Source organism: Nasonia vitripennis, chromosome 3, assembly GCF_009193385.2.
Source record: "Nasonia vitripennis strain AsymCx chromosome 3, Nvit_psr_1.1, whole genome shotgun sequence".
In the NCBI taxonomy this organism is placed as follows: Eukaryota; Metazoa; Arthropoda; class Insecta; order Hymenoptera; family Pteromalidae; genus Nasonia; species Nasonia vitripennis.
The window spans coordinates 17,624,653-17,640,009 of NC_045759.1; the positions used below are offsets into that span (position 1 = coordinate 17,624,653).

Below are 15,357 nucleotides of genomic sequence, written 5' to 3' on the forward strand. Positions count from 1 at the left end.
GAAATTTTTCACCTTTTTTTGTATAATAAATGTATATCACCAGAAATAAGTGGGAGATTACCGTACTAGAGATATTATGAAACTAGATAATATAAAAAAGTATAGTCCAAACTGAATTTTAAAATTTCATAAAATATATAGAAAACATGTTTGATTGATAGTATTATAATGTCTTTTATACAATAAGAATACGATCTTTAAAAAGACGTCATTTTCTTGTTGAATAAAGCATAATCCATTGGTAAATTACAAAAGATACAAAAAAATCTTCAATCGTGCGTATGATATACGATCATAGTAATTTTTCCACATTGATATTTTTTTTACGTCACACAAATTTTTAGAAAGTGGTTTAATTTTTTGAAACGTGACAATTTAAATGAATGCATACAGATTTAATCATTTATTCTCAAAGTTGTAAGCTTTTGATACTCTCTTTTAAATAACCGTTTGCGAAATCGCCTTCACATTAATTGCGTTACTTCGCGAATTCTAGTTTATACAATACCGTAAAACAGTCATGTAGCGTTGATGGTCAAGAGGGGTCAAAATCAGATTTGTTCCTAGGACCCCATACCGCGATTAGTATCCTTCGCGTGTGGATCGTCAATTTAAAAATCATTGTTTTTTAAAAGTTCGTTTAATTCAAAAACTTACTCAAATGTACATCGAACGTGAAGTAGTGTTGATTGTTAAAAAAAAGTTTACTATTTAATTCTTGGAACTGAGTTTCTTTTTGAAATGGGAATAAAAGAATGCAAAAACTTCCACTCCTTCTGGAGTCGTTAGTGTATAAGTGTTGTATAGAAATTATGTCATGCCGTACTAAAAATTAAAAGCACTTTTACAATTCATTTATCGCATACAAGCTCGGCAAAAATTTTGTCTGTCGAATAATTACATACACCGAAATTCGTAATTGACGTACAGAAGTTAATAAGTATATAAGTCATAAATCGCAAATACCTCGAAAGCAGAAAATGTCTTTGCCACATACATGTACAGAGTATAAGTATAGCAAGTCTTTATTTTATCATTTACTCGCTAGTAAATTTTTCACGTAGCCAAACAGAAAAGTAATGTAATCAGAAAGCAAATATTTACATTAATTATTAGTTTACTTCCTTTCAAAAGATTAAGCTCGCGAATTTCTTTTTAACTCACTTTTCTCGCAAAGTCAGAAGGTGCACCTCTGGAAGTCGCCTCGTCAATTTGAAAAATGGTTCGGAACATAGCAATTGTATTTTGTGTAATTTTATGCTCGACGGAAATTTTCGCGACGTTCGAGCTAATAAGACAATTTTTGGAGAATACTGATACAAATATCACACGAGTGCGAACACAAGAAGAACGAAAGGCACGCTCAGAGGAATTCGTAGTGCTTGACTTTGTAAGTAGAGCATTTGTACACAATTTCGTGTTATATTAAATATACGGCAGATATTATAGCAATGCAAATCTTCTAAAGTTTTAGTATTTCTTTTTTAGTATATTTAGTAAGTCTCTTAGTATTTCTATATTAATATCATATAAAATCTTGGCAGAGAGCGCATAGTAATAACTTTTATAGCACTGGGTGGCATAAATCCGCATCTGTGTCAAGCCTATCCATGGCATAAATAGTCCATTATTGCACCGTGCTGATCGCCCTCGCTACGCTCGGACGCTAACTGCACGGTGCAAAAATGAACTGTTTCGGTCACGGATAGGCGTGACAACGGATTTATGCTAATAGCGTACGATACTCGTGGCATAAATAGTCCGATACGGCACGGCGTTTAGCTCCCTCGCTAAGCTCAGGTGCTAATACACGCCGTGCCGTAATGATTTATTTATGTCACTTGTATCGTAATATACTATTTTTTCATGAACAACGATAGATTGGACTTGTTGAACAATACGAAGGATACACAGCAGAAGAGTATGATGTGAAAACAGACGATGGATACATCTTGAAATTGCACCAAATTACCGGAAGCCCATCAAGCCCTAAAGCTGCTGGAAAACCGGTAGTTTATTTCCAACATGGTCTTTTTGGAGATTCGGACTTTCAAGTGGTTCTAGGATCCAAACAAGCCCTTAGTGAGTAATATCACGTAACTATATTGCACATTCTCATTATGTCGAATAACGATTTTCTGTAAAAGTTATAATAAAATACTAATTCAACATTTGAAAATTTTAAAATATTATTATTAACTTCGTTAAATCGACAATACTTTGCAGTTTATATATTTTGCATAGTTGCTTCAAATCATCAGTGACACTAAAAACAGGTTTTTCAACACACTTCGGTGCTCGCATAAATGCGAAATCTTATTGACCTTCACGCGTACACATGTACTAAGAAGACCCGAATGTGCAGCAATTTTGGATTTTCTTGTGTGCAACGACGTAATTTAATAATAGTCTTCATAAATATGCTCAAGTTAGATTGGTCGTATAATATGTCTGTTTAACTTAATTTTTATACGGTTTTAGTAAAGAATAGAAAATATAATATAAATATAAAATTAAAAGTATTTTATTATACTTTAAAACAAATTTATTTGTCTATTTATAGCATTTTTATTGGCGGATGCGGGCTATGATGTTTGGTTAGGGAATTGCCGAGGTACAACTTATTCGAAACGTCATGTCAAGTATTCAGCTCGAGGAAATAATTTAAAATTTTGGAAATTCAGGTAAACGAGCCCTTATCTATTTATAAGTATGTCTATTTATTTACCTCGAGTGTCTTATATGAAATATATGAGAATTCTAAAGAAGTAATTGATTATTTGTTTATTTGTAAAATAATAGCATGGACGAGATGGCTCTCATTGATTTACCCAAATTCATTGATGTAGTGTTAGAAAAAACTGGTCAAAAGAATATCGGGTATTCCATGGGAACGACATTAGACTTTATGCTTTTGTCTGAAAAGCCTGAGTATAATAATAAGATGAATATAGCCATTCATATTGCTCCTGTTGCTTACTTTACACCTCCATTCAAACCCCTTATAAACACACTTTTAGCCCTTGCACCAGCAGCAGAGGTTAGCATATCTGGTAATAATAATAATACATAATTCAAGTACACTCGTATCTTAGCTGGTGAAACTCTGATTATTTTATGATATTTGCAGGCACTTTCTGCCGCAAAGCAAATCTATCAGGTACTTCCGCAGTCAAAACTTATTCAAATCGTAGGAACAGATATTTGCGGCAGTGAACTCGGAAAAATATTTTGTGGAACATTTTTAAGCGCAGTTGTGAATGTTCAATACTTAAACTTCGTGAGTTTACGTAATCAAGTTTATGACTACACGTTTGTTTAAATTTAATTATTCAACATATGGCCTTTTTTACAGACTGCGCTTCCAGAAATACTTGCTTACGTTCCTGCAGGTACATCGCGCAACACGGTGATGCATTATTACCAAATGATTAAAAATGGTTAGAAATGTTATTGCACATGTATTCTATTAAAATTAATCAGAACATTTTACTTATTCTTTGTAATTTTTCAGCAAGATTCGCTAAATTCGACTTTGGGTTATTAGCTAATCCGACAAAGTATGGTTCCATTAGACCACCAACTTATGATCTATCAAAAATTACATTCCGGCAAGCTATATTTTATTCCAATTCGGACGTGTATGTTAGCGTCACCGTATGTATACTCGACAAATAAGCTTTCTTGGTAGAAAATTAACCATTTTGGTTGGTTAACTTGTTAATCAAATAGAGACATTTTTTTCCAAAATGAATATCTGAATTTCTTATAAATGGTCTAACTCTATGGTAATTAGTTGAAGCATCTACATTATAACATATTTACGGGGAAAATTTTGTATATACACCCGATACTAAAAAAATAACAATAGCACGTCGTATTTAATTACGAATTTGGCCAACGGTTCGCCAACTTATGCTGAGTGTTTCTACCAGGGTTTTACAATGCATATGATGATCAAATGAAAGGTTATTCCACTAATTATATCTATATTTTGTAGGATGCCACTAAAATTAAGAACGAACTAAAAAATGTGGTAGCGTTTGAAAAGGCTCCTAGGGGCTACAATCATTTGGACTTCATGTGGGCTGAAGATGCTACATATACTATTTATCCTCAAGTATTAAAAGTTATAGCAGATAATTCTTAATTAATTTCTGCAGTGATTTTAGATTAATCGTGACTATTTTATAAGAATAATTTATGTGATTCGTTTGTTGTATGTGATATTTTTTTCGAAGCTATGTATGATTATGGGATATTTTCTCAAAATACAATTAAACACCTTTTATACAATAAAAATAAGATATTTGAAAATTGTAATATTCCTGTTTAACAGAGCTTGATAATTAATCAGTGCTAAATCTCAAAAGACTATACGGTAAAGAAAGGGAGAAAAAGTCAATGTGTTTCGCTTATTCCTTCTCCCTTTCAGTTTTCCCTCATCTCTAGTTTCGCTTTGAAACCTTACAGAGAAGTTTGCGGCAGTGCATGGATACAAACATCGAAACTGTAGCTCTCTGCGAATCGAGCTGTTCCAATGCCTCCTCCAAAGTGCATTAAAGCAATTATTATAATAATTATTTGTGTTTCACAACATTCCACCGTTCTTAATGCTAGACATCACGTAAAGGTACCCTAAAGATTGACTCGTGAATTAAAAAAATGATTCGGAGCATAGCAATTTCAATATGTGTAATTCTATGTTCGACGGAAATATTTGCGATGTTAGAACTAATAAGGCAGTTTTTCGATGCTACTGATACAAATATCACACGAGTGCGAACAGAAGAAGAACGCCAGGCACGCTCAGGGGAATTCGCAGTGCTTGACTTTGTAAGTAGATTATTTATGCTCAACACCGTGTTATATTAAATATACGCCAGATATTATAGCAATATAATTCTTCTAAAGTGATCAAATTAAAATAGTAATATTTTTATATTCATATCACATGAAGTCTTGGCAGAGAGCGCATAGAAATAACTTTTTTTCATGAATAACGATAGATTGGACTTGTTGAACAATACGATGAATACACAGCAGAAGAGTATGATGTACAAACAGATGATGGATACATCTTAAAATTGCACCGAATTACCGGAAGCTCATCGAGCCCCAAAGCTGCTGGAAAACCGATAGTTTATTTCCAACATGGTCTTTTTGGAGATTCGGATTTTAAAGTGGTTCTTGGGCCTAAACAAGCCCTCAGTAAGTAATGTTAAGATCTCGTTATACTTTATAACGATTTTCTGTTATAGTTAATAAAATAATTATGTAATACAATAGCTAAACGCTTTGGTGTTGCATTTTTATTACGCAACACGCTTAACGATTATATTTTAAAGTTTTTTCCTCTAACCCTATGTGAGTTGATAAAACTCGCCATTTAACCAACTAAAGGTATTTTATTGCTTTGGAACCAATTTTTTGTTGTAAATAGCATTCCTTTTGGTGGATGCAGGTTATGACGTTAGGTTAGAAAATTGCCGAGGTACCGCTTATTCAAAGCGGCATGTCAAATATTCAGCTCGAGGAAGTAGTTTAAAATTTTGGAACTTCAGGTAAAAAGAAAAGTAAATGAAACAGAATCATATAAGAGTAATACGTTTTTTATCGTTTATTCATAAAATAATAGCATAGACGAATTGGCACTCATTGATGTGCCTAAATTTATCGATGTAGTGTTAGAAAAAACCAGTCAACAGAAACTCAGTTATATTGGATATACTCCATGGGAATGACATTACTTTTCATGCTTTTGTCTGAAAAACCTGAGTATAGTGATAAGATAAATGTAGCCGTTCATATTGCTCCAGTTGTTTTCGTAACACCTCCATTTAGGCCATTTATAAAATCATATTTAGCCCTTGCACCAGTAGCAGAGGTGAGGAAATTTAAAAATATCAATAATTATGCTAATACTTTATTCAAGCATACCAAGATATAGATTCAGAATGTAGTACAATTATTTTACGACATTTATAGAAACTTTCTGCCGCAATGCAAATCTATCAAGTACTTCCGCTGTCAAAAGTTAATCAAATCGTAGGAAAAGATATTTGCACTACTGAACTTGGAAAAACATTGTGCGGAACATTTTTAAGTCCACTTGGAAACATTAAAAACTTAAACTTCGTGAGTTTACGTGATCAAGTTCATGACATACTGTATGATAATGTAAATAAGGATGCCCATACAAACGGTTAATTGGCACCCAATGGACGTGTATATGAAAGCGATATCATCGTTTGGATGTGGCAAGCTTATACATTCAATGATTAAATCTTTACTCCTGAACCGAAAGAAAAGTTATAAAATCCGTAAAAAATAATCTTTAAACCATGAATTCGTTCGGGTTTGTCAATCGAAAGATGCAGTATCGCTTTAGTTCACATGTGTCCCATATAGAAGGCGAATTTACCGTGCCTACGGGCATCTTGCACATTCAATTATTTTTATGACTTCTGTTTTATGCAGACTGCGCTTCCAGAGATACTTGCTTACGTTCCTGCAGGTGCATCGATTAATACACTGGTCCATTATCACCAAATAATTAAAAACGGTCAGTAATGTTATTGCAAATTCTACAATATTAACTGTATGAAAATTGGCATCTTATGTAAAATAACTTATTACTTTACCATCTTGTAGGAAGGTTCGCAAAATTATATTTTGGGACATCGGCTAATCCTTCAAAGTATGGTTCCAGTAGACCATCGCTTTATAATCTATCAAAAGTTACATCCCGGCAAGCTATATTTTACTCTGAGATAGACGTGTTTGTTAATGTCACCGTATGTATACTCAACAAATATTTTTTAATCGATGTAATTATTATATATAAAGTTACTCTTCAAATTAAATTCATTTTTTAGGATAAATTAAAATTAAAAACAAATTGAAAAATGTCGTAGCGTTTGAAAAGGCTCCTAGTGATTATAATCATATGGACTTCATGTGGGCTAACAGTGCTACAGATACGGTTTATCCCAAAGTATTAAAAGTCATAGCACATAATTCTTAATTTAATTATCTAAAAAACTACCAAACGTTTTTATCATTGAAGCAGTGCCGAATAAAAAATTTAATCATTTAGATTTTATACTTGCACGCGATCTAAAAACATGATTAAACGATCGTGTTATCCAAATTCTGAGAAATACAGTTAAAAAAACTTTAACAAAATCCTGACAATCTTTTAGTGAATTATATGTTATAAATGCTTTTTAGTTTTCTAACAGAATAACTTTTGATTTGTACGCCGTATTGTATACCTTGTCACATAATCCAAGAATAATTTAAACAAATATAGAGATGATTTTGAATTTTTGAAGTGCAACCTATGACATTATGATTTCTTATGAATTTTAAACATGAGTTTAACTGCTGTTTGTTGATATGCGGATGCTCATCAATAACAGTGGCCTAAATGCGACAACTGTATACTCCAGCATGCATTGCAAACAATTTTTTTTAATAAAGCTCTTTTCCTGTACTCTGTTTTGCGATTCAAGCTCTTTTTCTGTACTTTTTTCTAGTAATTAAAGTTTATTTCTCATACTTTGTCTCGAATGATTAAAGCTCTTCTCCTGTCGACTTGCTTATATATAACTTCATTCGTATGACAATTGCGAAGTAGACTTCATTAAAATCACTCAAGAAGTATAATAGACTAGGATTATTTTTATAGACTTACAAAATTGGAATAGTATATTTTGATACGGGTGTGAAAGGTAATCATTCGCTGAGCTCGTGCAAAAAACGTCACATAAGGTAAAAATAACCTTAAGCATCAGTAACGAATCGTATTTTATACCGCGAGTGCTTAAAAATCATATTAAAGCTATGATTTTCAAGTTAAAATCGTATCAATTAGTTTATAGCACAGTATATTTCGAATCCGCACTCATGTTACGCACGTCAATTAACTTAAATAGTCTATTATTGCATAGTTAACATAAAGCTTCGGATTATATTATTATTGGTTCTCGCATACGTCATGGAAGTTTCGTTACGTCGCATCGAATCAGCACCCGAAAAATTTGATCGAGAAAGATATGAAAGAAGCCGGAACAGGCTAAAAGGAAAACTATTCAATTCGGTAGCTGATGACGATAAAGCTGTTGACTTTGTGAGTAAAAGTATACGATGAATATGTATTATGGTGTACGTGAAATTCTTTTTGAAATTGAGAAAAGGTAGCACTCGTCAATGCTTATGGATATCCGGCAGAGGAACACACTTTGAAAAGAGTTGATGGATACAAAATTCGCATCCATCGAATACCTGGAAGTCCATCGAATTAAGAAATGATGGGGAAGCCCGTTGTTTTTATGCAACATGGCTTATTGGGATCTTCTGATTCGTGGATTCTCATGGGTCCAGCACATGATTTAAGTAAGTAATGTTAGCAATTTTGGATTTTCTTGTGTGCAACGACGTAATTTAATAATAGTCTTCATAAATATGCCCAAATTAGATTGGTCGTATAATATGTCTGTTTAACTTAATTTTTATACGGTTTTAGTAATAGAATAGAAAATATAATTTTTTTTTTTACATGGCATTTGGAACTCGAAAATTCATCGCCTCATCTACGCAAGCCTTCCACGCTGCCCTATCTTGTGTCAACCCCACCCAAGATGCACCTCTCCGATCGACACCCACCCGTCCTATTCCTACTAGATCCGCTTTTACGTTGTCCTCCCATCTACGTCTAGGTCTACCTAGAGGTCGCGTTACCATCGGCCTGCCCTACATGACACGCGCTGCCGTACGGTCGTCTCCCATTCTCGCTACGTGCCCTGCCCATCCCAATCTGCGCGATTTTATTATTCTGTTAATATTTGGTGACGCGTATAGATTGTGTAACTCATCATTGTGTAGTCTCCTCCATTCCCCGGTTTGCTCATCTTTCTTCGGCCCGTATATTTTTTGCAAGACTTTATTTTCATATACCCTAAAACGGTTGTCCGCCAGCTTAGTGAGAGCCCACGTTTCGCACCCGTACAGAACCACCGGCAGTATTATTGTCCTGTATATTCTTATTTTAACGTTTTTAGACAACAGCCTCGACTTAAGTAAATTACTCACGGCGTAGAAGCAAGCATTACCCGAATGGAGTCTCTTATTTATTTCGACATTAATCTCGTTTCTATCATTTATGGTCGTACCCAGATACCTGAATTCGCTAACCTTTTCAAAAGTAAAATTCCCAACTCTGAGATCTTCCTCCCCTCTGCAGATGCCTAGCTTATCCACAATCATGTACTTTGTTTTTGATTCACTCACTTCTAACCCTGTATACTCCACCGCTTTTATGAGGATTTCCGCGTTTCTTGCGACCGTTTCCCTACAATCCCCCAGTATATCCAAATCATCTGCGTAGCCTAGTATCTGCGTTGTTCCATTAAGCGTTGCGCCCATCTGGCTAACCTGCATTTTTCTAACGGCATACTCTAACGTTAAGTTGAACAGCACCGTAGAGAGCCCATCCCCTTGTTTTAATCCATCGCGTATCATGAAGGGTTCTGATACATTACCGCCTACTCGGACCTTTCCCGTGCTTCCGTTCAGACATATTTGAATTAATCTCACGAGTTTTTTCGGTACACCGAGAAGTACTAGAATTTGATACATTTTGCTTCGCTTAATAGAGTCGTACGCTTTTTTAAAATCTATAAATAGTTGGTGTATGGTTTCGCAAAATTCCCACTTTTTCTCTAACAACTGTCTTATGGTAAACATTTGATCGCTCGTCGATCTGTTGCGCCGAAATCCGCACTGATAATCTCCTACTATATCTTCCGCGAATGGAGTGAGTCTAGCTTGTATTACGTTTGACAGAACTTTGTAGCACGTTGCTAAAAGTGAAATACCCCTATAGTTATTGCAGTCTGTCTTACCCCCCTTTTTAAAAATCGGTATAATGATAGATTCCTTCCAATTTTCGGGTATTGTTTCATTTTTCCAGATGGCACATACTAGTTTAATAGAAAATTTAAAATATTTTATTATACTTTAAAACAAATTTATTTGTCTATTTATAGCATTTTTATAGGCGGATACGGGCTATGGTGTTTGGTTAGGGAATTGCCGAGGTACAACTTATTCGAAACGTCATGTCAAGTATTCAGCTCGAGGAAATAATTTAAAATTTTGGAAATGCAGGTAAAAAGCCCTTATCCATTTATAGGTATTTATTTACCTCGAGTGTCTTATATGAAATATATGAGAATTCTAAAGAAGTAATTGTTTATTTGTTTATTTGTAAAATAATAGCATGGACGAGATAGCTCTCATTGATGTACCCAAATTCATTGATGTAGTGTTTGAAAAAACTGGTCAAAAGAAAGTGAGTTACATAGGATATTCCGTGGGAACGACATTAGGCTTTATGCTTTTGTCTGAAAAACCTGAGTATAATGATAAGATAAATATAGCCATTCATATTGCTCCAGTTGCTTACTTTACACCTCCATTCAAACCCCTTGTAAACACGCTTTTAGCCCTTGTACCAGCAGTAGAGGTAAACATATCTGGTGATAATAATAATGCATAATTCAAGTACACTCGTACCTTTGCTGGTGAAACTCTGATTTTTTTATGATTTACAGGCACTTTCCGCGGCAAAGCAAATCTATCAAGTACTTCCGCTGTCAAAAGTTAATCAAATCGTAGGAAAAGATATTTGCGCTACTGAACTTGGAAAAACGTTGTGCGGAACATTTTTAAGTCCACTTGGAAACATTAAAAACTTAAACTTCGTGAGTTTACGTGATCAAGTTCATGACATACTGTATGATAATGTAAATAAGGATGCCCATACAAACGGTTAATTGGCACCCAATGGACGTGTATATGAAAGCGATATCATCGTTCGGATGTGGCAAGCTTATACATTCAATGATTAAATCTTTACTCCTGAACCGCAAGAAAAATTATAAAATCCGTAAAAAATAATCTTTAAACCATGAATTCGTTCGGGTTTGAAGGTGTCAATCGAAAGATGCAGTAAGATACCTGAATTTTGATCGAAGAATATCAAATTTACGTATAATATAAACTGATGCCTTGAAACATATTGTTTATTACATAACAACTACAAAAATCGAAAATCAGTCTAAACAACAAAATGTAACAAATAACATACAGAAGTAATTACTCTATTGTTATACAAGCAACCTATTTAATTTTAATCTGTATACTGATAAGGTCAGTATGCAGACAAGGACTAGACTTGTAGTACAGAAGTGCTAACATACTTTTTCATGCCAAAGAAACCTTTTTTAAGGTCAATAAAACTTAAAAAGTAATCCTAAACATATATAAATTAAAAATAGTATATTGTGTATCAAGGGCGTAAACTGGCCTAAAAAAGCCCACTTAGCCCTTGGTGCACACCATATTTTATGTAACGCGCGGACGTATTTTCGCGTTTTTTCGTACGTGTTAAGAGGGACTGATGTGACTATTTTTTGACACGGCAACCGTGCTCTTGTCTTGTTCAAACATTATATAAAAGTCAAATTCATTTTTGTTTTTTTTTTGTAAATAAATAATTGATTTTAACAGTACCGAATTTATAATGAGAAAATTGGAGAAAAATGAAATAAAGTATTATGTAAAGGGTTTTAATGAAAAAAATAAGAAATTTCGACAATGTTAATTTATATTTAGTTATAAATTATATATTGTTCAAGAACATAACAGTTTGTACATTTTTTATTTAATAATAAATCATGCAAATTTATCAAAATCAACTTTTTTTTTAGATTACAAAAAAAAATTTTGCGGGCAATAAAGGCCATAATTGCCCGCTGTTTGAATATGCGGTCAATAAAGGTTTTTATTGCCCGCTAAAATAACTTTTTTGCCCGCCGATCAAAAAAGAGTCACTTTAGTCCCTATTAATAGGTACGAAAACCGCGAAAATCTTTCGCGTGTTACATAAAATACTTAAAATAATAGTATATTGTGTACCAAGGGCGTAAATTGTTTTTTTTAGGCCGAGTGTGGAGTTTGCAGCACGAGCCAAGGCGTTTACGAGCTGCAGACGAGTACTGCAACCACACAATGCCAAAAAGCCCGCTTAGCCCTTGGTGCATACCATATTTTTTCTTACGCATGTACTGATTTTCGCGCATAAGTGCATTTTACGCACACTGTATCGAAAAATGTATTATTCAATAGATTTATTTTAATTAAACCATTTTTAAATACTATAGTCACAAAAGTATGAAAATAAAGTCTTGCGAAAAATATACGGGCCGAAGAAAGATGAGGAAACCGGGGAATGGAGGAGACTACACAATGATGAGTTACACAATCTGTACGCGTCACCAAATATTAACAGAATAATAAAATCGCGCAGATTGGGATGGGCAGGGCACGTAGCGAGAATGGGAGACGACCGTACGGCAGCGCGTGTCATGAAGGGCAGGCCGATGGTAACGCGACCTCTAGGTAGACCTAGACGTAGATGGGAGGACAACGTAAAAGCGGATCTAGTAGAAATAGGACGGGTGGGTGTCGATCGGAGAGGTGCATCTTGGGTGGGGTTGACACAAGATAGGGCAGCGTGGAAGGCTTGCGTAGATGAGGCGATGAACTTTCGAGTTCCAAATGCCATTTAAAAAAAAAAATATATATATATAAATTTGTTTTAAGCTTATATGTTGGCTGATGTGGGATTTGACGTTTGGTTTGGCAATGCCCGTGGTAATACTTACTCGCGCAAGCATGTAAGTCTTTCCCCAGATTTTGATGAAGATAGATTACTGGCGTTATAGGTAATTCTTTTATTATAACTTTTAAACATTTACATATATAATAGTATTGAGGAAGTCTATATATTCTAATATCTGCCTCACGTATAGCTTTCACGAAATAGCTCTATATGATGTAACAGCAGCTATTGACTATATTTTACAACTGACAAATCAAGGTCAAATTATATACATCGGCTATTCGATGGGTACGACAATAAGTTATGTTCTTTTGTCTGAAAAGCCTGAATACAATGATAAAATTAAACTAGTCATCAGTTTGTCACCTGCAGCAATTTGGAACAACAGATCAAATAAATTAATTAATGTTTTATTAGATTATGATGATATCATCAGAGTAACGTTGAGTTGATATAAATATATGAAAATTATTGTGACAAAATTACCAAACTAAAAAATTCAATCAAATTTAGCTTATTGAAAGTTATCTTTGTAAGTCTATACAATGAAATTACTTACTAAATTATATGTAATATCATTTTAGAGTATTTTAGAGAATAGTAAAATTTATGAAATTCTGCCAATGACGACGTCTGTGGCAGAATATGGAAGAAAGATGTGCGGGAATGATAGTCCTTTTCAAAATGTATGCATAAAACTTTTAACCTTTACTGAGAGTTATAATCCAGAACAAGTAAATACGGTTAGTATAAAAAAATAAAAAAACATCCAAATGGAAATAAATCATCATTCATTCTACTAAGTTAATTATTGAGTATTAACGCATAAACTATAAATAATATAAAAATATATCTTTATTAATCCTATAGTCACTTATTTCACATGTATTGAGGTACATCCCTTCAGGGATCTCTGCGCAAACAGTTGATCACTACTGTCAAGTTATGAAATCAGGTACTGTATAGCATAAGATTCATTACAACTTTTACACTATAAAATAGACGTTTGATTTCCACGCCTTTCTATAGGCAACTTTTCAATCATTCAGGAATAGCATTTAATCTACTTCAGCGCACCGAAGTAATAACAGTTTTATAAAGTTAATTTTATTATTAGTCTCACTATTGTTTACAGGTCATTTCAAAATGTTTGATTATGGAATAATTGAAAATTTTAAAATCTACAAACAAAAATATCCACCGCTATACAATTTGAGTAATATCGTTGCACCGATTGCTATATTTTATGGTAGAGGAGATACACTGATACCGCCAGGAGTATGTATCATACTTGCATATATTATTTACGCTATTTGAATTTTTCTCGTATAAATATGCGTTTTATAATTACATAATAACATAAATGAAAATATTAAATAAAGTGCATCTTAAATTTTTTATCGTTTTTTCGGGGTGTAATTCAATTGTCTAAAAAACTACCAAACGTTTTTATCATTGAAGAGGTGCCGGATAAAAAATTTAATCATTTAGATTTTATACTTGCACGCGATCTAAAAACATTATTAAACGATCGTGTTATCGAAATTCTGAGAAATACAGTTAAAAAAACTTTAACAAAATCCTGACAATCTTTTAGTGAATTATATGTTATAAATGCTTTTTAGTTTTCTAACAGAATAACTTTTAATTTGCACGCCGTATTGTATACATTATCACATAATACAAGAATAATTTAAACAAATATAGAGATGATTTTGTATTTTTGAAGTGCAACCTATGACATTATGATTTCTTATGAATTTTAAACATGAGTTTAACTGTTGTTTGTTTATATGGTAAAACTTATTCGCGTAAGCATGTTAGTCTTTCCCCAGACTACGATGACGATTTCTGGCGTTATAGGTAATACTTTTATTATAATTTTAAAAAATTCAGTGATAAGCTTCTAGTATGTGTATAATTATAATATTGAAAAAGTATGTATATTTTAATATCATGCTCTTTATAGTTTTCACGAAATTGCTTTATATAACGTAACAGTAGCTATTGACTATATTTTGCAACTAACAAATCAACAGCAAATGATATACGTTGGACATTCAATGGGCACGACGATTAGTTATATTCTTCTGTCAGAAAAACCTGAATATAATAACAAAATGAAATTAGTCATAAGTTTGTCACCAGTAGAATTTTGGTACAAAAACTCCAATATATTAGTAAATTTTCTAGTTGATTACGCCGATATTATCAAGGTGAATATATTTCCTGTAATTTAAAAGGGATTATACAGTAATGATTTTTGTTTCCTTCTATAGAGGAAACTTTGTAATAGTAAAATTGTTAGTTCCGTCAAAACTTCTAGAACATATTTTATGGTGTGTTATAAGTTCAAATCAATTGTTTTTAGAAAATGTCCGTATGGATGTGTGTGTGTGTGTGTATATCCTAATATGTCTGGAACTACTTCGTCAATATCAATAAAATTTTACATGCATATCTATTTTTGGATTCTGAATTTAGGAAAAACAGTTATTTTTTATTTTCTTAACTATTTGTTACAAACAATTCAGCTATAATGCATTTGAAAGAGAATAAAAAATACCTACTTTTCCTCGTTTGGTCATCGGGATCGACCGCTTTGTTCGGCGGATAAAATGAAAAAGGTGATTTTTTTAAAATTCATATCTCTGAAACTAAACATC

General features: G+C 33.2%; 3 protein-coding genes and 1 pseudogene across 10 annotated transcripts; all 4 read left to right on the plus strand.

Annotated features, from left to right (window-relative positions):
- Positions 1-105: 105 nt before the first annotated feature.
- LOC103317954 (lipase 3-like) lies at positions 106-4,323 on the plus strand. Its single transcript, XM_008218488.3, has 8 exons — positions 106-1,390; positions 1,881-2,082; positions 2,564-2,684; positions 2,803-3,040; positions 3,131-3,280; positions 3,356-3,440; positions 3,515-3,657; positions 4,001-4,323. The coding sequence occupies exons 1-8, from the start codon at positions 1,220-1,222 to the stop codon at positions 4,148-4,150; spliced, it is 1,260 nt and encodes a 419-aa protein (XP_008216710.1). The 5' UTR covers positions 106-1,219; the 3' UTR covers positions 4,151-4,323.
- A 110-nt stretch (positions 4,324-4,433) lies between these two features.
- On the plus strand, positions 4,434-7,498 carry LOC100678182 (lipase member K). Of its 8 annotated transcripts, none has more exons than XM_032598178.1 (8): positions 4,685-4,836; positions 5,010-5,211; positions 5,444-5,564; positions 5,639-5,887; positions 5,989-6,138; positions 6,481-6,565; positions 6,655-6,797; positions 6,879-7,498. In XM_032598178.1, exons 4-8 carry the CDS (start codon positions 5,735-5,737, stop codon positions 6,903-6,905), a joined length of 558 nt encoding a protein of 185 aa, XP_032454069.1. In that variant the 5' UTR covers positions 4,685-4,836; positions 5,010-5,211; positions 5,444-5,564; positions 5,639-5,734; the 3' UTR covers positions 6,906-7,498. The 8 variants fall into 8 exon arrangements, with proteins under 8 accessions (XP_031783794.1, XP_031783793.1, XP_016839788.2 ...); XM_032598179.1 differs by having other exon boundaries at positions 5,465-5,564; XM_032598177.1 differs by lacking the exon at positions 5,444-5,564 and having other exon boundaries at positions 4,689-4,836; positions 5,686-5,887.
- Positions 7,499-8,002: 504 nt separating this feature from the next.
- Positions 8,003-13,122, plus strand: LOC116416951 (annotated as a pseudogene).
- On the plus strand, positions 10,263-10,961 carry LOC116416924 (lipase 3-like). The gene has a single exon (XM_031927382.1). It carries the CDS (start codon positions 10,286-10,288, stop codon positions 10,562-10,564), a length of 279 nt encoding a protein of 92 aa, XP_031783242.1. The 5' UTR covers positions 10,263-10,285; the 3' UTR covers positions 10,565-10,961.
- Positions 13,123-15,357: the final 2,235 nt, after the last annotated feature.

Bases quoted from the DNA above. Each gene is read 5' to 3' on its own strand.
- LOC103317954 (XM_008218488.3), top strand. From the start codon at position 1,220: ATGGTTCGGAACATAGCAATTGTATTTTGTGTAATTTTATGCTCGACG. The intron at 3,041-3,130 runs GTTAGCATATCT...TGATATTTGCAG, and splicing joins CCCTTGCACCAGCAGCAGAG to GCACTTTCTGCCGCAAAGCA. The intron at 3,658-4,000 runs GTATGTATACTC...TATATTTTGTAG, and splicing joins ACGTGTATGTTAGCGTCACC to GATGCCACTAAAATTAAGAA.
- LOC100678182 (XM_031927933.2), top strand. From the start codon at position 4,666: ATGATTCGGAGCATAGCAATTTCAATATGTGTAATTCTATGTTCGACG. The intron at 4,837-5,009 runs GTAAGTAGATTA...GAATAACGATAG, and splicing joins AATTCGCAGTGCTTGACTTT to ATTGGACTTGTTGAACAATA. The intron at 5,565-5,638 runs GTAAAAAGAAAA...ATAAAATAATAG, and splicing joins TTAAAATTTTGGAACTTCAG to CATAGACGAATTGGCACTCA.
- LOC116416924 (XM_031927382.1), top strand. From the start codon at position 10,286: ATGGACGAGATAGCTCTCATTGATGTACCCAAATTCATTGATGTAGTG.